At 42.0% G+C, this 24,426-nt stretch overlaps 2 protein-coding genes across 2 annotated transcripts in view; both read right to left on the bottom strand.

The window, feature by feature from the left end:
* The window catches only part of RASL12 (RAS like family 12), a 30,391-nt gene extending 17,875 nt beyond the window's left edge, over positions 1-12,516 (bottom strand). The window contains exons 1-3 of the mRNA XM_018572243.1: positions 11,815-12,516; positions 6,075-6,201; positions 4,111-4,167 (exon numbers count right to left, since the gene is read on the bottom strand). Coding sequence (XP_018427745.1) covers positions 4,111-4,167; positions 6,075-6,198 — 181 coding nt within the window. The 5' untranslated portion in view covers positions 6,199-6,201; positions 11,815-12,516. The remainder of the gene's footprint in view (positions 1-4,110; positions 4,168-6,074; positions 6,202-11,814) is intronic.
* A 10,012-nt stretch (positions 12,517-22,528) lies between these two features.
* Positions 22,529-23,908, bottom strand: KBTBD13 (kelch repeat and BTB domain containing 13). The gene has a single exon (XM_018572240.1). It carries the CDS (start codon positions 23,906-23,908, stop codon positions 22,529-22,531), a length of 1,380 nt encoding a protein of 459 aa, XP_018427742.1.
* Between the last annotated feature and the right edge of the window lie 518 nt (positions 23,909-24,426).

The raw sequence follows: 24,426 nt of genomic DNA, 5'->3' as shown, positions 1-24,426 counted from the left end.
GGGGGCATGTATTGCTTGGACTTGTAGTCCTGCATAGTTGGTGGTATTCTGCTGCATTGCTGTATAATGATTATGCAACAATGCAGAATAGCACCAACTATGCAGGACTACAAGTCCCAGCAATACATTTTATTATTAAGTAGGGACACACCAGTGCCAATACTGGCATTTTCACAAGTACTCGTACTCGTGAAAATTCCCCGATACTAAGCGCAGATACCGGTGTTCTGTCGAGAACGCCGACCTAGTTGAATTTGCCGACTTCAGCACTATTATCGAGGAAACTGGAATTTATTGACAAAGTATTTAGTTTGAATCATTAATTGTGACCGTAAATAATATGTCATCCATCATTTACTGCCATGGATGGCATATTATTAACGGTCACATTTAACGATTACACACTAATACTTTGTAAATAAATGCCGGTTTCCTCGTTAATTCCCTCTGTGCACAAGTGCAGATACTGTGTCAGCGTTCTCGACAGAACACCGGCACTAAATTTTTAAACCGAAGCGGCTGCCTGAGCTTCCATGCTTGCTGGGGACCTCGGCAGCCTTCCTGTTAACCACACGGTGCCATGGCGATGGGGGGTTGGGGGGGCCCTTCATGGTTTCTTGCACCAGGGGCCCTGAAGGTTCTAGTTACGCCACTGGCTGAGACTGTACACTGAGATGCACATGCGCGGCTTAGTGTACACAAAACAATAAGCGCTGACAGGCAGGAAAAATGATCTATGGCATATTCCTATTTCCTTGATAGGATCATGTTTTCACACACTTTTACTACTTTTAAAAGAACAAAACAAGGGGAAACAATAGGAAATTTTGGGTTTAAACCCAATTGGGAAAAGAGCATTCAGAATCCATCTCAACTAGGGACACTCAATATAATGAAAACAAGGGAACCCAGGGTACAAGCATGGTATAAAACATTATAATCATAATACTTAAATTCAAAGACATCCAAACCAATGACTTACGATGTACAATAAGGGAGTCCCCTGTCCAAAGACCCCAGCATCCAAGAAAATTTGCTCCTGTATTTCGGAACAGGCCACATTAAGCAAAAGTTACTTAAGGAGGAAACTTAAATATCAAAAAGGTGCAGAAGCAGGGGCGTCCCAAGGCCAGATGTCACCGGAGCCGATACTGTCGTCGCGCATGCGCGGTCATCTTTGTGATACCTGCCGGCGGCCATCTTGGTGATGCACATCGGCAGAGAGAGGAGGGGACGTTCCCCCGGGATAAGGAATGCCGCCGGGTCCCCTCCTCTCTCGTGGGTGACACCAAAATGACTGTCAGTAACCCCTCCAATGGTGTCACCCGGGTGTGGGCCGCACCCCCTGCACCTCCCTTGTGGTGCCACTGCATAGAAGAACTTCAAATAAACAGTTATCTGATTTTGAGAGGGATTAAATTGCTGAGATCCCAAATTTCCCACATTTGGAACCAGATCTCTCTGTTCCTCTTTCCTCCTCTGTTGTCCGTCTTTTCGATCTGATGTACAGATATCTATGAAAAGATTATATTTAACTCCCAAAAGTGTTATTCTGCACTAACAACTTCATCTAATCTCTTCATTCTCTTGTTTACTGTTTTGAAAAGCCAGCGTAAAGAAAAAAAATATGGAAAAACAAACAATTCTGGGTTTAACCAGACATTATTGCATATCAATTCTTAGCAATCCTCATAATTAGGGATGTGGCAGGGGTGTGTCCGTTGCCTAAATTAATTGTGCTGGAAGGTGTCCCTCCTCATTTCAAAAAGTTGGGAGGTATGCTATATGTGGTACCAAAAAATCACATGAGGAGGAATGCAAAAATTCTTCATGGGCTAATCAACCAACGAGTAAGTAAAATCACACATGCCAGAAGAACGTGAAATTTAAAATATTGTTGGACTGGTACTAACAAGGACACAAATAATCTTATCTTGAACGAAACCTGCGATTACTCGTAAGTCATAATTTGTAGCACACGATACTTAAAGTTGAAAATGAAGCCTTGAAATGCATACAATGAACACAGCTCACCGACACAAGACTTCATTTTCATCCAAGCATGGCTGCAATGTGCCAGAATTGGAATTCTGAATTGGAAACCCCTTAGGCATACCTATGTTCAGTACAGGAGATATCATTCTAAGCACCCCACCATGGCCTCCCTGCCATCTCACACATACACAAAGCTTGATTCATCAAAGTGAAAGGGAAGTTTCTCACAGCTAACAGACATATTCACAATGTCTTAGAAATTTGAATCTGGTGACACTGCATAGTGAGAGGATGTTTCACAGCAGTGCTTCCAGGAAGCAGACCTCCCATCAAACACGTGAAAAACTGCATGAAATCTAACAGAGTTATTTAGAAAAGGGCAAAGAGTTTGGAGAAGGCGAGAAATCTAAACCAAAATAGCTGATTTAGAAAGATTCTCCAATTCAGCTCACTTTCCAATTTTGCTATTTTGTCCTAGCTTGTTCACTTCTCCTGCCTTCTCCAAACTCTTCACCCTTTTGTGAATAACCCTGTAAGTGTAGTGGATTACAGAGAACTGATTGAGAGCACTTTCAGTCTTCAGCACTGATGCACTGTTTACTGTGCAGTATTGGCTGATTTGTTGGACTTGGACTGTAACACAGGACTAAACTGTCCTAATGTGTTTACATTTGGTACCAATCCACTGCATCAAGCACTTTACTTGGAAGACTACCGAGTGAGTAACACGATTTGAGCTGGATATAGACAAGTGTATATTTTAAAGTGACATTAAACTCAGGAGTTCAGCCTTAAAAAGGCACTCAAGTACCTTAACCAGGGCTCAAAATTTCCACTCGCCCGCTCGCATTTGGCAAGTGGAAAAAAAGAGAGGACGAGTGGAAATTCAGTCAGGCACGGCGTCACGGATCGCGTATCTGACTTATGCGAGCAGCCGCTCCTTGCTATCCTGGCTCCGTTCTTTTTGGCCGGAGCTCTGCAGACCTTACTAATCCATCCTTTCGAACAGGGCTCAGAACTGCAGAGCTCCGGCCGAAAGGAACGGAGCCGGGACAGCAAGGATCGGCTGCTCTCATAAGTCATGTACACGGTCCGTACCTGACTTAATCACGAGGGATCAGATTCATGCCTCTTGTGTGGGGTGGGGGGGGGCAGAGAATGGGGGTGTATTGTTTTATATGTGGGGCAGAGAACAGGGCAGGGAACAGGGAACAGGGAATCTGGGCAACCAGGAAGCCACAGGTCCCTGCGAACCAATGGGACGGCTGGGAGAGAAGGAGTGCTCGCAAGGCCCTCCCCGGCAATGGCCAGCACCCGAAGCAACTAAGAAGCCACGGCAGTGCCACATGCACACGTCACGCACTCATGTCATGCATGCGATCATGTGCACACATGCAGCACGCCGCCGGGCACCAAGTCACCCCAAGAAGGACCCTACAATCTCCGTCGCACCCGCCGGACCCCAGGTAAGAGGGCACCCCTGATCCCACAACAATTATTTTATATGCGGGGGGCAGAGAACAGTGGGGTATTATTTTATATGTGGGGGGGGCAGAGAATAAAGTAGCCACCGCTCCAAGCTCGCTCCCCCGTAATGGACTACAATCTCACGTTTAGTTTACTCATTTGTATTGAAATTATAAAATGTATACATATTAGTAAACTCATAAACTAAATGTGACATTGTAGTCCTTCATGGGAGCGAGGTTGGAATGGTGGCTACTTTACAACATACACAGGGACCATGTGGAACAAAAGTAGCCACCCTCCAGAAGGAAGGACAGTGTCAGCACCAATTCAGAGATGGTTTGAGGATCTACAGCCAAGTGATGCACAAATAAGATACATTTTTGTTAATAGTTAAGTTACTTGAATGAAATACTTTTCAGATTTAACTCCTGAGTTTAGTGCCTCTTTAATTTCTCTGAGTGAATTGGTTACCTTCTAGCAGATTTTGCACAGGGTATTTGGTTAAGCTGACATTAAAAGTGCAGTGATATGAGTTGGATCCCCTTTTTCTGGCACAGGATTAATTACTGACCACTAACTGGCTGTTCTTGTGGAGGTTGGACTTCTAATAAGTTCCACGGGTAGAGTTTGTTAAAGAATACTCACCAAGATAAGGGTCATATTCACTAATAAATCGTCTGGTCAGGAACTTCACAGTCAATGCTGGAAAGAAAGAGATTCCATAATATTGATCATATTATTTCTTAACTACTGTAATTTATTAATATAGATCCTAATGTTTAATATCCTGCCAACATTTTCCTAATATTCACAGGGTTCTACTACACCCAGGAACTAGCAATGAGTATCCTTAAAGGGAAACTACACCCTCTTATCCATTACAATCAAGAAAGGTGCTATCTTAGCCTCTATTTGGATTTCAGATGTCTAGGTGCTGCACATGTGATCAGCTATGGCACCAGTCATTTGAGGGCTGGAAAAGTTTGTCTGAAAGCTGAAATAAGCACACTGGCAACCTTTACATATATTACCAGAGGCATGCCTTGAAAGTAACTGTTTTGAAGACAGTTAAATTGGTGAGTCCTGTTTCACTTTAAAGAGACAGGGCCACTCTATCTATTCATAGATAATCATATGTTTACAAGGGCTGTTCATTGAGGAAGCAAATAAGAGAAATTAATTGCTAGGGTTTACACTCATAAATCAAATTCTACCAATACATCCCTCTATGTAAGATGATTAGTAATAACATAGACTTGTCAGGTGTAAAATGATGTGATTATGAAATAATTACACTTGCAGAGCATTCACTTCCTGCTTTGAAATGGCAAAATGACTTCAGTTTGCCAAAGCAATGCACACTGGGATTGCCTTGTAATCAGCAGAGCACTTCTGGGATATCTCATCTGTAATCTCACGAGATCTCAGGGAAAGGCATTTTCCTCCCCTGAGATGATGTGCATGATCACATGTCCTAGTCACATGTCCTAGTCACATATGCCAAAAATCCAGGAAGTAATAGGAGAGCTAGTAATCTGCCCTTAGTAAACATGGCCACTGCCAGAAGACTGGAGAAGAAAAGAGAAATAAGGTATACAAAGCCGGCAATTATCTAGACGTATGTGTTTGTAGATTGTCATTACTAAACATTTCAAAAAGTGTGTTTGTTGTTATTTTAAAGATATGGGTAAAGGTACGCTTTAAGCATAGGTCTTCTTTAAGATGGACAGCACTGGTATATTTAGATGGGGAAGAGGTGTTTAAGAAAGATCTGGCAAATCAGAAGATGTTACTCTGCCAGTCTGGATCACAATCAGCAAAAAGGATGTTGGGAATTTTGCTGATCCCTGTAGCTGACATTTCTATTGGACAGTGAGCTTTTATTTGTATATAACCAGATTATTTGCAGGTCTGGCATGTACTAATGGTAAATCCACCCTATTATTTTTAAAATTAGTTCATAATTATTTGTTATTATACCCTATATTTTAAATATTAGTTCATAATTAGTTCATGTTAGTTCCTAAAAATGTATATATGTACATTGTTGTATTTTATGTAGGGTAAAGATATACTACCTGGCCAGAGAAAGGTCACAAGCCTGTGGGGGCTGTGTTATGATCTGGGGTTGCTTCCGTTGGTCAGTTCTAGCAACATTATGTCCCCCAAAAACAAGGTAAGCTGCCTATATGAATATACTGAATAATCAGGTTTTTCCATCAATGGATTTTTTCTTCCTTGATGGCACGGGCATATTCCCAGATGACAATGCGAATGTGAAAAAGTGGTTCAGGGAGCATGGGACATCACTTTCACACATGGATTGGCCACCATAGTGTCCAGACCTTAACCCCATTGAAGAAGACTTCACACAGTGGTCCGACTCTCCCATCATCACTACAAGATCTTGGTGAAAGATTAATGCAACTCTGGACATATTGAAAAGTTGCCACGGGGAATGTGTGCCATAATCAAAGCTAAAGGTGGTCCAATATAATATTAGAGTGTATCTTTTATTTTGGCCAGGCAGTGTATATATACTGTATTTTAGATATAGAAGATATGAAAGCTCTGTTTTTGTATCGCTCTGACAGCGATATTTATCTCACCTGACTTCCCAGCTCCTCGACACCCCAGCAGCACCAGGTTGCATTCTGCGTGTGGACTACGTTCATGTGAAGAGGAGAAGTGAGAAGCATTAAGAGCTCTGGGTTTCCCAAACATCAGAGACATTATCTATAGTCATGGAAAAAGTCTTGGTTAGGTAAGGAAGGCAGCGGCAGAAAAAACATTCAGTGTTAGATAATGAGTATAGCAGGTACCTCTGTGACTTCCTTGGAAGACGCACTGATCTGTTACTCTCATATTGTAATATAAATAGACCAGCAATCAGTAGGCATGTACAAGAGATATAATCCCCTTCCTGGGGGGAGTATAATTACAAAAAGAGGAGAAAAATTGAAAAAAAGACATGCACATCTAAAACACATGTTGTTTTGTACATTCAGCTATTTTGGAATCTTAGCTATAAATCTCTAAAACATAATTGGGGTTGGAGATTTCATGCCAGATGGTGTGTTCAGCTGGTCAGATACCTATTTTATATTGTTGCAGGAGCCACCTATATAAACACAGAATTATCTATAGAAACATTGACTTGTTCAAAGTCGGTATTTACATGTCTCCACCCCCATATGACGGTGCTTGGGTTTTCTAGATGGCCACTCTGCTACCTTACAGTGTCTCACAGGGGAACACAGGGTCAAGCCTACTCACCATATAACCCAAAATCTAGGTTCTTCAGAAGGGCTATGCAGTGATCACACAGTGTCCTTGGTTGCTAAACGGCTGACGCCCTCGGGTTTAGTTTTATTGAACGTTTGCTGAACTCGGGCCAGAAATCCAGTCCAAGCAAACCGAACCCAGTTCAGTTTGCTCATCAGCACTCAACAGCAAAAGGATCCCTAAAGACAGCACCCACCTGTGCCTAGCTCCTACAACATTACTACCTTGCTGGCCAGGAGCAGGTGAGTGTTCTGTCTCCTCTCTTAGCGGTCCTATCACTGCTGTTTGTGTTAGCATGTTGTTTATATAGACATAGGTGCAACAACCAATCTCGTATACTATTGTGTAATTGGTAGTTCTGCCACTAGGTGGTAGTGTTCTTGCATAATGCAATGTTCTTTCTTGTAGAACTACATGGTTACGATGTAATTTTATGTCTCTGTTTTTCCCCCCAGTAAAACAAGAAGGGCTCGGCCATGTGTCCAGCATCTTCTGACTGGTAAGAAACAAAAGTTTTTCAACAACTGTTGTGACATGGACCTTACAGTGTCTGCTGTGCCGAGAGGAGCTAAACATGACGCTACTAGTCAGAGCACAGTTTAACTTTAAATGCCTTGTAAATGCACAGTTTATGAGACACATATTCAGTGCAGTGCAGTCATAAGTTATACAAAGTAGTGTTAGGGCGCCAGAGGCCTCCATATCGGAGACTGTGCAGGCTTGTGCTGGCCCTGTTTAGTAGCAGTTAAAGGAGTTGTAAAGTCCCAGCATATCCTCTCCTGTTATAACATTAGCACTGTAATAGGAATACATACTAGAGTTGTTTTTGTAATGCAATCAAAGATTACTTGGACAAATCCCTTTTGCGTAGTGAGTGCTGCCTTCTGTCTGCCCATCACTACCATCAACTTCCTAGATTCCCAGTGTGCTTTGCGTCTCTTTCCCTGCTGCTTGATGTGATGCAATCTTGGTTTTTACAAAACTACACATCGCATCATGCATTGCTTCCGGCAAGCAATGATGATGTTACATTGTTCAGACGTTGAGTTGTAGTTCAGATGGCAAGCTCTCTGAGTGGTGACACAAGAAATTGCATATTCACAGGGCCGAGGAAGTACATCCTACGGACATCTTCATTAAGAAAGTTTACAAATGTCTAGATGGATCTGGTTATTAGGAGTTGGATAGAACGTATGGAGATTCAGTGTAGAAATACAAGTTGATTTTTAGTTTTTGACCATAGATGCCCTTTAGGTTGTAGGAACCAGTTGTTTTTTTTAGTGTGCCAGCATATGAAGAAACAAATATTTAATTTTTGTGTGGACTGACTCATTAACATGCTCGGAGAGGACATTTAATAAATGCACAAGGCACAGCGAGCATGGATGGGCAGAAAATGACACCGTACACATCACTCATCGTTCATAGACACTGGTCTAGTCTAACCGATTACGATTTGAACGCAGGAAGACTCTGCCAACAACTCCCAGTAATTTTCTGCCAAACACGGGGATCTAGTATACAGATCGGAGCTGAATAACAGGAGCGAAGTCACAGACATGTACACAAATCCTGTACTGAAAACAAACTTGACACAGCTATATACATAGAGGTTTGAGGTATGTCATCAACATTCCGAGTAAACACAGAGGTCACATTCTTCAAATAATCCATTAATGATTATAATAACATCAATAACTGACGACTAATTGTAATGCAGTATTAAGCACGTTTTTAGATCTGAGTGGTCTCAGAAAGGACATTCTCTCCATGAATTAAATATAAAGAAGAACTCTGTAAAAAATAAAAAAAACTTACACTTCCAGTGGAGCTACCCCTGCACTGCAAGGGCTAAGTGATCATTTTGTCTGGGGGCTCAAATAAAGCTGTATTATTCACCTCAGTGCTGTGGCGGTTTGTACTCACCTCCTTCCCTCTCTGCTCCTGCTGTGGAATATCCCCGGCATTCTCAATGCAAGTCAATGGACCTGCATAAGACATGATGGCATAGGTGGTCCTTAGACCACCGGAGCCTGAAGAAGAGGCAGTGGGGACCGGTCTAGCAGCTCAGAGGGAGCCAGGTCAGGTGAGTAAATCTGCTCTATTTTTGCCCCTAGACAAAACGAGCACTTTTCAGTGTGAGGAGGGTGCAGTGCAAAGGTAAGTTTGTGCTTTTCCCAGAGTTCTTCTATAACCTATACAACATATGTAGCACTCATCATCTGTGAAAACATCCATTTCCAAAAGCAACTTTTTTTTTGGACTGGAAAAACTAAACATATGGGCTGAATGAGATAAAATCGTTTGATTCCCCCATGCAATCTAAACAGCATGGATAGAGGAATCTCCCCTGCCGGCTACTGTATGCTGACAGCTGGCCCCCGCAGCTGTCAGAATACCCCAGTAGTGACTGCAGCTGATTGGGCAATTTTCCAAACGCCTCCTTCCATTTTTCAATCGAAGTTTGTCAAGCCAAGTGGTGCCAACAGACCAACCCAGGGTTAGAATTTCAGCTGGTTTTCAGTTATCAGACGAAATTCTAACAGTGTATAATCAGCTTATGATTGGTTGGTTGCTTAGGACACCTCTCAGGCTTCTTTTCCCTCTCTCCAACAGGGGCTCAATCTGTTGTCACTGGAATAAGTGCCCCTCACCTCCAAATTTTTGATTTCTCATTACTTTCTGGGCTGGTGACAATGGTCAGTAGGATAGAGAAGGTGAATCTACCCAGTAGGGACACAGCAATTAAAAAAAAAAACAATAAATACCAGACTAGTCTGCCAGTGTTAGTTTTTATTGGTGTTATTAGAGATATAATGACACTAAAATAGATATAATGACACTAAAATGACATTTCTAGTACAAAGTAATCTAAAAATGTATTTACAAATTAAATAAAGGTGTTTTTGAATATTGTAACTGTGTTCTTAATGCTATGCTACAAAAAGAAATGAAAAACAATGAATGAAAAGAAGAGTTTATATGTGAATGATAAAAAAGTAAATGAATAAAGTTCAGTATGAGTTAAGGGTTTGGTGCTCTGATTTGTATGTGAAAGCCGGAAGATTCGTCTGTTGTTTGTGATCGCTGGTTAGTGTAGAAATGAACAATCATCAAAGCAAGTGTGGGAAAATGATCCATTTCAGAGTTACACAAATCTCCCAACATACTTTTTACATTTGTTCATAAAAGCAGTGTTCAAAAGCGAATAGTTGGAGATGGGAGTGAGTCTTGCAGCATTAGTCACCATCATGGAAACACAGAACATAGAAGAGCGACGGCAGAAAATGTACAAATGGTCCATGAAGTCTGTCCCCCTTATTTATTTATTTATTTTTACTTTTTTGTCTGAGTATAAATCTGTTTGTTCCAAGTATGTTTACATTTGCTTACCGTCCCTTCCTTTGCTGGAAGTCTGTTCCGAGCATCGATTACTCTTTCAGTAAAATAATACTTTCTAAGGTTAGTTTTAGGGATGCACCATTACCAGTTTTTATTTGGTATCGAGTAAGAGTACCGATATTTTTTTTTCCCGGTACTTGCCGACAACGAATACCGGTACAGAAAATCGCAAAGGAACCCGGGTGGCGTGTAATGACTCACCACCCGGCTTCCTGATTAGCCCGGGAAGCCGGGCGGCATGTAATGACTTGCCGCCCGGCCCCCTCATCACCAGGCGACTAGGAAGCATGGAGCTGGCATTCTGGCCAATCAGAAAGCCTGGGGGTGGATATTGACTCACCGCCAGGCTTCCTGATTGGCCGGGAAGCCTGCTCCATGCTCCCTCGTCACCAATTGCTAGGCATTAGGAGCAAATACTCGGTATGGGCACCGATACTGGTATCGGTATAGATGCATCCCTAGTTATTTTCATGTTGAAAATACTTCTGAACCCTCCTGAACCATATCCACACCCTTAATGTATTTAAATGTGTCAATAATGTCCCCCATTTCCCTTCTTTCAAGACTAGACTTTCCTTAAGAACCCTGAAATCTTTTTCCTCCGTTGCTCTTGCGAACACTCTGCCCCCAATACTGTATTCTATCAGGAGAGTCTTTTCCCCTAAATTAATTGGTTTGGATTTAGAAATGTTGAACTGCAGCTTCTACTGCTGTGACCAATCTTCCAGCAATGACAAATTTTGTTCCACGTTACAAACACCTCCAGGAATAATAATTCTATTGCACATTGTGTGTCATCAGCATAAAGACATACCTTGCCCGTGTGGTACCCCACTAGTGACTGGTCTCTGTACAACCACACTCTGATATCTATCCCTTAGCCAGTTGCATATCCATTGAACCTCCTAAGGGTTAAGTCTTAGCTTGTACAACGTTTTTATGGAACAGTTGTCAGATTTGTTCTTTCAGCTAAAAAGCATTAACAAAGAACTCTTTTCAGGGCATCATGACGTCCAAGTGGTGGAAACTCTCGTGTTTCAGCTCTGGTGTCCTGGAGTCACTTCACACCAGGGAAACTGTCTTCATTGAGTTTCTGAGTGGCACTCAAAAACATCCTGGTAGATTATGGGCCGATTCCCACTTTGGTGGTGCGTTAATGTGCGTTGGAGTAGAGCAGCCAATTTATTTTGAATGGGTTGCCAACCCTGCACCACACAGCATTTCTTTTCAGTGTTGCACACAACCCATTGATAGTTTAATATGATCGTCACTTCAACCCACTGCATTAAGTTTCATGCATTGCAGTAACATACGGCAAAGCATTGACTTTACTTTATGTTGCCGCAACCTACAGATCTGAATAGAGCCTTGGCTGACTCCACCTTGATTGGTCCAGGTGTGTGCAATTGACCATGAGAGGGGCATTAGATCATAAACTTCAAAAAGTAACATGAAGAGGTGGGTGGTATATTAGTATACAGTATATGGCTGGTACCATTCAATATTGCACTCTATCAGTATTGGTAAAGACATGACCATGACTTGAAGTATAGGAGATACCTCAATGTATCAAAGCATGTGTATTATCTTTTGTACTAAAGAGCAGGTGCCACAAAGCGTACAAGTTACTCTAGGGGTAATGGTTAGAAAAAATTAGCTCACCTTGCATTGGTGAAAAGAATGGAGTTTCTGGATACAGCTCCTAGGTCCCTCCAAGACACAAGAACCGTCTTAGGAATCCATCAGAAAGGATGCTGCTGGAGCCCATTCTGTGTCAGGAGCTTGATTCCTGGTCCCTGGGGCAGAGGAGAAAGCTCCAGCCGGATGTAACAAATTGACTTGTTCTTAATCCTACGTAATTTGGATCTCTTTGCTAAGTTACTGCTGCTTCCTGCTACTACAGCTCCAGCTGACTCTTCACCAACATCTGGAAGAAACACAGCACTCCCTTCCCCGTCTCGGCACCCCCCTCTCAGCTGATTTTGTTAGGTGTTTAGCTGGCCATGTTCCCAACTCCCATTTCATTACCGCTGTCTCTCAGATTACTGGTGCAGATACACAGCAGCACTGTCAGTTCTTCTTGTGATTATTTTCTGTTTCGTCTTCTTTCTTTTAAATTGAGTTTTTACGCCTTATACTCTCTATGTCCCAGGTGCTGGGATTTCTCTTTCCTTGCCTTCAGCCAGATGTCCGTGTGCCCAGTTTCTCTCTATGCCTTTAGTGTGTCTCCTCTTCCATCATTTTGCAGAAGGGCAGTGCTGCTGTACTGATCTCTGGACAGCTTGGTCCCATGCCAAACTCCTTGTATGGGAAGTATTTTTCAATGCCCCAGAGAAGGAGAAGGAAAATCATCTTCTGTGTGCCACAGATCATCTGCAGAGCTACAAAGCTGTCCCTAATTGTAATACTACATTTTTTAAAGTACTCTCCCTCAAATAAACTAACAGATTAATTTATCAACCAGATGCATTGTTCTGAAGCAGCCCACAGACATTAGATTGTGGTCAGACATTCCAACTGCTAAAAATGTTATTCCCTCATCAGGTGCATAAACATCCTACTGACTTGCAAGTTTGTATTTCCTGCAGACTCTTTAATGCTGTCTCTCTTTTGGAACCAAATTTCTCATTAAGCTCTAGAGTAGAGATCTGTATAATTAAATGTACTATTGAAAGCGAAACTCCGGGAATTATATTTTCTTGAAACTTACATTGGTCCAGCTTGACTCGATGTAATTATCCGCATGTGATATCTGGAGGTGTATGGCAATGCTGAAAATCACTGAAGTAGTCCATGCTACATACAGTGACCTTCCAGGTGTGGCCCCAATGCCTTTCTCTCGGCACACTAAGCCCATGGAGTTCCTTGCTCGAACCCGTCACCATTTGGAAAATGCCTTGTATTTTTTTCAGTGCATACAAGGCATTCTCTGATTGGACAAGGTGGGGACCATGACGTCGCCTGTTCCTAGTCCAATCGGGTAATGTGTTGTATTCCTTGCTTTTTCATTTTAGCTAATGCCAAGGGACCCACCATGTTATTTTGGGTAAAAGCTGGAATTGGGGTTTTAGTAATCATTTTTGCTTTTTAAATAATTTCTTATGGTCATGTGAGTTAGGTTGTGGCAAATGTTGTCATTTACCTAAACTTTTGTTGCCACTCTTCCATCCTATTCGGTTTCATGGAGAGAGTCAAAATGATATTGAGCAAAAACCTACCAACCTGACTCATAGACTTTTTTGTTAACTAACCTATGCTACAGCTGCTTACTGATCATCAGAGACAATCCTACTCCCAAATTATTTGTGCCTATATATCTGAAAAGAATAAACATAATTTAACGCCTATGGAAACTTAAACTATGATAATCCTCTGAGAGGAAATGTATACTGTTTTCATATATAATATACCACAGTTTCTAAAAAATAATGTATTCATCTTTTGTTTTATATAATACAGTTTCTAATTTTTTTAAATTCATCTTTTGTATAACGTCAGGTAAACATTAGATATTTGGTATTCTCATTTGCAAACAGCAAATTTCCTGATTTCAATGATTGGTCGGGAAGCTGGCCAACCAGAAAGCCAGGCAGCGAGTCATTACCGACCCCCTCGGCCTACTGAATGGCCAGAAAGCTAGCTCCATGCTCCCTCATCACCTGGTGACGAGGGAGCTGGGCGGCAAGTCATTACATGCCGCCCGGCTTACCGGGCTAATCAGGAAGCCGGTCAGTGAGTCATTACACGCCACCTGGCTTCCTTTGGGACTTGCGGTATCGGTGGTACGGTATTAGGCAGCTGCAATGCTCCAGTGTGGGCTGAGGCGGCCGCCTAATTTGCCTGACTAAAGTGCAACCTCTGTTTTGGGTCCCGATTGTTCGGTGCGGCCGGCCAGGCCCAGCAGAGCGGCGGAGGGAGCAATAATTTTCTTCGGTGGGATCCACGAAACCGCCACTCCAGCTTTGTATAATGTATTGCTGGAATTTGTACTCCTGTATAGCTGGTGGTATTCTGCATTGCCGTATAATCACTATATAGGAATGCAGAATACCACCAGCTATGCAATATACATCAAGTCAGCAATACTGAATACCACCAGCTACAGTCTCCCAATCCCACTTCCCCCCCCCCCCCTCAGACTCCTTTAGAGCCACCTGTGCATCCCCACACAGCCACTGGGACATACAGCTGTCACTGTCACAGAGTTTACTGCGGTTCAGTGTAAAAAAACCAGCACAGTACTTTTAGTGTGCTGTTTTTTACACTGAACCGCAGTAAAGTCTGTGACAGTGACACCTCTATGTCCTGGCAGCTGTGCGGGGATCTACAGATGTACTTGTGTCACTACTACTGCAGGTGGGAGAGGCAGGCAGCAGCTCTATATGGGGGGGGTGCAATTGCCCCGTTGCACCCCTCCTGGATCCACCACTGGCCCGGCTTCCCCGCTATTCAGGAAGCTGGGTGGCGAGTCATTTCATGCCCCATGGCTTCCTTAAAGGGACTTCCGGTATCGGTATTAGGTATTGGCGAATACCAGGGAAAGAAATATCGTTACTCGTACTCGATATCGAAAAACCGGTATCGGTGAATCCCTATCTAAAACTTTAAAAACAAATCTGTCATAAAGTCCTATTTATGCAATACAGAGATTTTTGAGAGATATCCTTTATGGAATGATTAATGCCTACCAACATTTCCACTGGATGGGTAATAAAAATTATTACAATCAGTCTTACTGATAATTGAGCACTCATGACTTTACAGCTCGTAATTTTGTTTACAAGGCAGAGACAGACACAAGATTTTATGTAGAGAGACTGGCACTTTACATTTTCCTTATATGATCAGTTTATAGTATAGATACATCTTGTCCCGAAAACGTTTACAACTATCTTAGAATAACCTTTAAGCTGGAAGCGAGCCTGTACTTTGTGTCACAACAAAGCATTGATCTGTGTTACTGTTCTTTTACAACCTCATCTATCTAACTGTCATCTTTAACACTTTAGAACCTCCCTTCGTATATACAGTGCATTCAGAAAGTATTCAGACCTCCTTCACTTTTTTCAATGTTATGTTGTAGCCTGATACTACAGTTGTTTAAATTCTTTTTTTTCTCCTTAATCTACACTCAGTACCCCATAATGACAAAGTGAAAAGAGAATTTTTGAAATGTTTGCAAATGTATAAAAAAGGGAAAACTGAAATATCACATTGGCATAAGTATTCAGACTCTTGAAATTTAGATCAGCTGCCTCCCATTTCTTTGGCTCGTTGCTGAGATGTTTCTACACCTTGATTGGAGTCCCCCTGTGGTAAACTAAATTGATTGGACATGATTTGGAAAGGCACACACCTCTCTATAGAAGGCTTCACAGCTGATAATGCATACGGTATCAGAGCAAGAGCCATGAGGTCAAAGGAACTGCCTGCGGAGCTCAGAGACAGGATTATTGCAAGGCATAGATCCATAATTCTCAAATGGAAGATGTTTGGCACAACCAAGGCTCTTCCAAGAGCTGGTCGTCCGGCCAAAGTGAGCAATGGAGGGAGAAGGGCCTTAGTAAGAGAGGTGACCAAAAACCTGATGGTCACTCTGACTGAGCTCCAGAGATCCTGTGTGGAGATAAGACAAAGTTCCAGAAGGACAACCATCACTGCAGCCTTCCACCGATCTGGCCTTTATGGTAGAGTGGCTAGACGGAGTTTGCAAAAAAGCACCTAAAAGATCCTCAGACTGTGAGGAACAAGATTCTCTGGTCTGATTAAACCAAGATTGAACTGTTTGGCTTCAGTTCTAAATGTTATATTTGGAGGAAACCAGGCACCGCTCATCGCCTGCCCAATACAATCCCAAAAGTGAAGCATGGTGGCGGCAGCATCATGCTGTGGGGGTGTTTTTCAGCAGCAGGGATTGGGAGACTAGGCTGGGTTGAGGGAAAGCTGAATGGGGCAAAGTACAGAGATATCCTTAATAAAAACCTGTTCCACAGCATTTAGAACCTCAGACTGGGCCGTAGGTTCACCTTCCAACCTAATAACAACCCTAAGCACACAGCCAAGACAACAGAGAAATGGCTTAGGGACAACTCTGTGAATATCCTAGAGTGGCCCAGCCAGAGCCCTAACTTGAACCCTATTGAACATCTCTGAGAGACCTGAAAATGGCTGTCCACCGATGGTCCCCATCCAACCTGACTGAGCTTGAGAGGATTTGCAAAGAAGAATGGCAGCAAATCCCCCAATCCAGGTGTGCAAAGCTTGTCGCATCGTACCCAAAAAGACTCCAGGCTGTAATTGCTGCCAACTGTGCTTCAACAACGTACTGAGTAAATGTTCTGAGTACTTAAGTACATGTGATATTTCATTTTTTTCTCTTTAATAAATTCAAAGACATTTCTAAAATTCTGTTTTCACTTTATCATTATGGGGTACTGAGTGTAGATTAATGAGAAAAAAAGAGAAATTTAAACAACCGTAGTATCAGGCCGCAACATAACAAAATTGAAAAAAGTGAGGTCTGAATACTTTCTTAATGCACTGTATACTGTACCTCCTGGCCCTAAAGTGGTTAATACCAAGATCATGGCTGCTATCACATTGTTAGCCCCGTCTGTGATAGCAATAAAGTTCAAAATATTAAAGCAAGTTACAAAATATTTTAAAAAGCTTAAAATAATAAATAAAAGTAAATAAATAATGATAAAAAAACAAATAGAAAAAATTAAAAAGATTTAGAGCCCTCCACCCCCACACCTACAAATGCAAACATGCATCACATGCAAAAATATTGCAGTAAGAGCCAACATTCTAGTGCCTTCACTCACTGTTACCTCTAAATTGATGAGCGGTAAAGGCTTTTAAAAAGTTGCCTAAGGGCAATTTTGGGTACTGTAGTTTTTTTACCATTTATGGGCACACATAATTTTTACATGTTTGACATGTTTGATATCTTCTTACCTGATGCACCCCCATCTTTTATATTTTCCAAAACAATTGGGTATTATATTGTGTGCACTAAAATTCCTTTTAGTGTACTTCTTAAAATTTATTTGATAAAAATTTCTACAAATATCGTGCAACAATAAAAATTGCAACTGGCATTTTTTTATTCTCTGCTTTAAGAAAATATATAATTGTTCGGGGGTTTTAAACAGTTTTCAGCCTTTAACATGTGTGTGCAAGAATGTAAAACTGCTCTGGTCCCTAAGTGGTTAAAGCTGAAGTGTAGTGTAAAAAAATAAAAATCAATAAGCCAGGACATGTAAAAATTAAAAAAGTATTGCAATTCTCGCTACAATACTTGCCTTCAATTTGGAGCTGTCCAACACAATAATTCCTTTCTGCGACTGAGATGTCAGCAGTCTTCAGTGTTGACTTCAACCCACATCTTGTGAACTCAGTCCGACATTGACCCACCCCCTGGAGGGACAGCATGGCGCTGGCCTGGGTTCACAGTATTGCAGCACAGAACATCACTCACAAATGGTCACCTACGCCAGGTTTATTAGGAAAACATATTCCTTCCCTCCCTTTCATGCCATTGTTACAGCCAGTTACCCAAGGCTGTGGGGAAATAACATTGTTGGTTTGCTAACAGGATGCAAGGTCTTAAGCCAGTGGCCTCATCTCTGCAATCTTGTCTACCTACAATATAACAGTAATGTTACTGGCACTGCAAAATCAGACCTTAGATACACCCAGTTCCAGTGGCTTCTCTGATGTCACTCCTCTCTGTGAAAGAACCAGGTCTGTGAGAAAGTGGAGTGGGTTTACCACACATACCACACATACTTAATGGGACACTTCACCTTTAGGAGAACCATGTAATGCACACTTATTGATGTTTTCCCATTGGTGCTTAACCTTTAGTGACGTATTCCTTTAATAAATCTACCCACCCCTCTGAAGTAACCCACCAGTCCAACACCATGAGACAAGATCCCTGTTCTTTGGGCTTGGCAAAACCGTCTTCGACCCTCGTGAAGACACTTGTGAAGACATTATGATCAGTCCAATTTAGGCTGTTGGGCAATAAAATGGAGTGACTTGCCTCACAGCTTAAAAACTACAAAAACAATAATGTATCAGCACTAGGGCCCAAGTCTCACTTTTATGGCTATAGCTATCAGTACTGACCAGAAATCTGCCAGCCATCATTATGCTCCATTTTCTAGACATATGCAGTAAGCCTTTCACTATGTCAAAGTGATTAGTACAAGGTTCAGGAGTGGGAATGTGGTGTTTATACATGTAGTCCTGGCTTTGCCTACATTTGTATGTGTGTGCTTTAGTGATGGCGTATGTTTCTAGGTGCATGTTAGTAATTAGGTATCTATTTCTGAGTGTCTGTGTATTTCAGTATGTCAGTCTGTGAATGTGGCAGAACACAAAGCAATTACCAAGGCCTTATAAATTTAGCAATTGCCATTTATCTGTCATTAATCACTGGAACAAGTAGCAGCAGATGTGGGTCCCTGTGCTGAGACCTATGTTGTTAATGACTTTTGGACTGAGAGGAACAAAGCAGAGCGGCTTTGAGAGAGGGCAAAGTATGTAAATGTTTATATGATTTAAGTGTTTCTCATAAACAGCCCTTAAAATAGAGCTGTGAGGCAGTGGGTGCCATTAGCCGTTGTTTGGATAGCTGGAGGCAGATAGTGACAGGCCAAAAAACCCGTGAGGTGCTCTCCATGTTGTGTCCAAAGGTTTCACATTTATTGCTTGGCCTATGCAAAATGGAGATGTAACTACCACCTTTTCTGGACAAAATGATTGCATGATAAACAGGCTGTATTAAGCCTTCGCCCCTTGATTTGGCAATGAGATTTGTATTGCCCCTCATTTGTATTGAGATTGTAGTCCATCACGGGATGTATTTTAATGAATTTCTCCTGAATTCTGTGGCACAGGTTCTTTGCAGTAATGTTGAATAGTACATAGGAGATCTCATGTCTGAAGGAAGGATTGCTTGATCTGCCCAAATTGCATGTGAAATATGGATTGTAGGAGTTAGACACGATATGCTTCTACAAAACACACAATGGTGGTTTATGTTTACATGATGTCAGTAGTTCCTAAAGAAAAGAAGAATGCCCTGCGTAAGAAATAGCTAAACACGCTATTGGAATTCATTTATGGAAGCTGTGTTATCTGTAAAAGGATTTATATTTCTGTCCATCCAGCCCTGAGATTTATACAACTTTGCCTTTATTTGGGGCACAACTTCCACAGTTCAGATTCTCTTTAACCCCTTGCTGCCAGCTATTACCAGGCCCATAAGGGGTTCTTTCTGACAGGGGCTGGTAGGTGGGCTCCCTAACGTGACTGGCTGCCCAAGTGCTCACATGATCAGGAGCCCATCCTATCAGCTCCTGACAGTGAGTGACAGCTTGGTCACAGTGCTAGGGGCACTGAGTGAGTGTGCTGCCAGCAAAGAACAGCAGCTCCTGCTGTGCGCATGCATGTGGCCACACGGCGGTGCATATGTGCACATCCAGCGTCAACAGGTTAAGTAACACAGCCTGGTCACCTTCCTGCCCCTGCCTGTAACTGGACACTGAAGGAGCAGCAACAGGGTGATGAAGTAAACTCACTGCTCTCACCTCCTGTCAGCATGTTCCCTGTCAGCACAAGTGACACCTAATAGGCCCATGTACAGGAAATTACAAGGGGTTATAATCAAGGCAGATTTAAATATTAACAATTCTTGCATTTACCATACAGTTAATGACTTTTCAGAATAAACATGTCTGTATTATTTGTTGATTTGTTAATATCTGCCTGCAGTTCATTGTTAATGTTTATATTTCTTTTTTTGTGTGTTTTTTTACTATTTATATAAAATCTGTTTTGCCAATAAACGTGCAATACAGGTTGAACACCTGATACAGTTCCACATAGTATTATGTTATAGTTATATAAAGAGACACTACTGCGGTAACTGTTTGCCTTCAGCCTGTCTTTCTCTCAGTGAAACATGGTCCACTCTGTACAGAGCAGTAGTACAGTGGAGGAGCCATTTCTCTTGCAGCTGGGCGGATCTCGACGTCCATGTCGGGATCCGCTCCGGCTGCGGCGTCTCAGGCGTCTACAGCTCGCGGTATACTGAGCTTAGGGTAACGGGAGGACGCTAGTTTGTGTCCTCCCGTTACCCTAAGGAGAACTATGGGAAAAAACACTGACCCCATAGTTCTCCTTTAATTGCTCGCTTTGTTTAGGGAGGAAAATAAAGAAGGTTTAGTCACCTGGTCTTTAGTCCTGCTGGGTTGCTAGACCGGTCCCCGCAGGCTCTTCTCCCCAGGCCCCAGCAGTCATCATGTCTATTGGACATACCTTAGCCGGAGTGGAGAGGGAGAGATGTGAACAATCACTGTCGCGGGACCGAGAATCAGGTGAGTATTTCTTATTTACTTCCGCTCCCTAGACCAAAACGAGCAGTTAACTCTTGCAGTGCAGGGGTAGCCCCACTGCAAGGGTTCACTTTTCAAAATCCTGTACCACAAAACACGTATACCAAAGGTAACTGTGTCATTCATTTTCTTCCTCAAAGACATGCATTTGCATATACTGTATATTCATGCCGTGCGTCCTTTATATCTCACAAAGTGCCTGAAAGCAGTCGTTTCCACAGACGCAGATCTTGGCAATCCTTTAAGCTCATTATTCTAATTGATGGAGCCAATGGCAACACCCATCACTGTAAGTCACCTCTGATTAATAGTGATATGTCTCGTTAGTCTGACAATACCTCATTGTTTAATTGATGCCATTTTATCCTACTTCCTGTAGGAGGAAGCGATTTAACTGGTCAGTGACTTGAAAGAATAAGATGTAAGTGATAAGTTGTGGGATGATCTCTTACCATCTTCCATATGCTTGTCTACAGAGAACTTAAAGGAAGAGTCAGAAAAAAAAACATTTAATGAGTACAGTTATTGAAATTTCTATTTTAATTATGACACCTACATATTGACATTTACACACATAAGAAAACACCGGGCGCCTGACCTGGTGCAATAATCCTTTTTATTGGTAAAAATTAAGTACAATAAAATATACTCACAGAGGGAGCAAGATAAAAACATCAAATGGACTGGTAGTCCTCAATAGTTATTCTGCTGTGGAGATGAATGAAAAATGATCCAAGAGCTCTGATGTGCCGCAGAGTCACGCTACCTCTTGCTGAATGCATTTTCGGGGACACGCCCCCTGCTTCAGAGCTGATATTTACACACAGATATTCAGCAGCAAAAGAAGGGACATTCGTCATTTTACTTTCCAACTATTGTTATTTCTTACTGTTATTACATCACTCACACTATAACACAATTGACTTCACTTACTATCATTGTACAAAGAGCAGCGGTGTAAACCAACCAATCAGTTTTCCTTCCTTTTTCTACATCTAGCTGAAAGACAATGTGTTTGTTGTGGGTTATTGTATTCCACTGCTTCTTACTAGCATAAATAGTGAATACATGAGAAGGAATGAGAACAATGAAACATAACCATAGCAATCTTTATAGGTAGCCATAGACCATTGGTAATATGCAGGCATGGTCAGAATGAGCTTTCGTGTAAAGATCAAAGATCTTTCCATACACATGCACACTTTGATCTCCTGAGCATGAATGTTTATGTCTGCTTAGAGGTGTGTGTGTGTAAAATAATACAATATGTAAAATAGTTATAGAAAACTGGCCATACATTATGCAAGAACTGAAAGTGGGACAGGCATTTCTTGCAGTGCTCAGATACTATATGGTAACACTATGACAGAGAGCACGATTAGCCAAAGATCACCATAAAAAGCACAAAACATGTCATTGATTTTTCAATTCTTTCATAGTGCCCATGTATAACTTTGCAAATATATATATTATTTATATACATTCATATATTTGCTTTATTTATATATTTATACCCTGCAGTCACCTCAGATTAAGGTCACTTTATTCAAGTGTCATCACATACCAACGTGATACCACTATTGCTTGCAGCTACTTCAAAGTGGTATATGTTGTTACCTGATGGAGCTTAAATATAGATGTATTAAACAGAAATTTAGCGCATGTTGGATTACTATCTCTGCTTTCTTTAAATGGATTGATGTTTACATCCAGGGTGCATGCACCATGAAATTGTTTACCTCATAGGAAGAGCATACCTATATCCGTACCTCCATTGTGGATACTGGTGAGCATTTTAACCAGCAGTGTTTTGCAAACTTTGGAGTAGATTTGCAAATCCTGCACGTGTTAAAAGTAATGGTCATTATAGAACTCACTTCCAGTGACTACTTTGAGAACAGCCAGATCTGAAAGTTGCTCAAAAGAGCTGCCCATTACCATCCATCCCAAGCAGAACTCCATGGTTATAAGAAACTCTGATGAGGATTTGTGTATAATTTACTGGCCATCAGCTTTGTCTTTGTTGGTAATCTCAGGAAGAACGTGTGCAGAGATCCTCCTTTGTTAAATCCAGTCTTCTCCTTTATGGGCTTCCAGGTGTGAGTGCCTACTCTGTACAGCAAAGTCAATACTCTGTTCAAGGTGAAGACAGTGTCTCCCCGGATGACAGCGTTGAAGAGGGCTCCTTTACTGTTCACATACTGTCCAGATAGAGTTGTCCACTGCTGTGTGCTCAGGTTGTAGTTTTCAATGTTGCAACGTAAGAAATCATCAGATGGTCCATTCCTCATAATGTAGAGATTGTCTCTGTGCCCTACCATGCAATGGCCGTAGCTCTGCATCCGCCTAATTGAAGATATAGGAATCAGATCATCCTGGTAGGTATCATATTCATAAATTATAGTTGTCTCTTGTGGTTTCCAGAGGCATATGAAGAGCCTACCCATGGCCTTTGTGGCGGGGGGACCTGCTACGGCCTGTGGTAGCTCTTTGCCAAAAGTCCACATCTGGGAAGTGAGCGAGTATTTCTCCACAGAGGCCACAGGAACTCTCTCATATTCACCACCAAAGGTGTATAGATGTCCCTTATGTCCAACTAGTGTCACTTCATATCGCAGCTGATGTGGACTGGCAAATTCACTCCAGCTGTGTTGGTCTGGATCATAACAAAAGCTCTTTTCCACCACTTGTTTGTTTGCCCCCCGGGCGCCCCCAACAACGTAAACTTTATCGTCCAGTGTGGCTACACCAGCTAAAAAAGTGCTTGCTTCATCTGGAATGCAGCCCAAACTCTGCCATTGGTTCTTCTCTTCATCTAAAAAACACATTGTTCTTGAGACATCCTCAAGGAACTCTATAGTTGGGGTATGTGCACCTACTGCAACAAAGGAGCTTGGTGCGAGGGAGTCTACATACTGAACAAGGTCAGGGGGCAAGCATTGGATATCATCTTCCAGCAGCTCGTAAATATCTCGAATGTACAAGGCTACAGCGTAAAACAAGTCTAGAAGTCCATAGGTGGCAGCAGCTTGATACATAACTAGACAGTTGTCAGAGTCAATCAGGTTGACCAAGTGCTCGGTAAGGAGCTCGACTTGAAGAAAGGCTGCACACTCCACAGCTTGCAGGATTTCCTCACAGCTCAAAAGAGGCCTTTCTCCTCCTAGAACCCTCAGAGTTATCAGAAAGCCCATGGCACCCAAGTTGCGAAGCTGTATTTCATCCTGGGTACTTTCCTTCATTCCAGACTGGAAGAGAGCACGGAAATATTCACTGTGCTTCATCAGCAGGTCTTTGTCTGTGGTAAATACTGTCTCTTCCACTGTGACAGAAAGCTTGGCCATTTCCTTTGCCTTGGTAAACTATAAGAAGAATGAGTGTCTTTGTGCCCCTCGTTCATTTCCTATGGCTGGGTTACTGTATTTCATCTGCAACTTGGAAGATGTAGCTTGTCTCTAGCTAAAGATAGCAGTGCTCATGTGATGGTATGAGCCAGGCTTAGCAAACTGCCAGATAGTTGTGACACGGCAGCTGCATGTGTCAGCCTTCATTAAACACATATATCCTTCTGCCTAATGATAGTACAGTCACAACAACAGGTCACAACATTTATTGAACAATCTGAAAACATTTAGTGATAGTTATATCTTCTGTCTGATTGAATTAATCTTGTTTCTGTATATTACCTGCATAGTAAAAGTGTAGTTTCTGTGCTGGTAGCTTTTTTACATGATTTTTGCTGGAGTAACAAAAATGTATAGCAGGCCAGAATAGTCTTTTGATAGATTGAACAAAGAGGCAAATCCAGGAGACTCTTGTTATTTGCTGCTTCTCAGTCATACCTTACCAATTTATTGTGCCT

Source organism: Nanorana parkeri, unplaced genomic scaffold (assembly GCF_000935625.1).
Source record: "Nanorana parkeri isolate BGI_ZX_2015 unplaced genomic scaffold, ASM93562v1 scaffold1974, whole genome shotgun sequence".
Taxonomy (NCBI): Eukaryota; Metazoa; Chordata; class Amphibia; order Anura; family Dicroglossidae; genus Nanorana; species Nanorana parkeri.
The sequence above is the reverse complement of the archived record's forward strand: the minus strand, read 5'-3'. Positions and strand labels throughout refer to the sequence as shown.

Coding starts and splice junctions, on each gene's coding strand:
- KBTBD13 (XM_018572240.1), bottom strand. CDS start 23,908: ATGGCCAAGCTTTCTGTCACAGTGGAAGAGACAGTATTTACCACAGAC.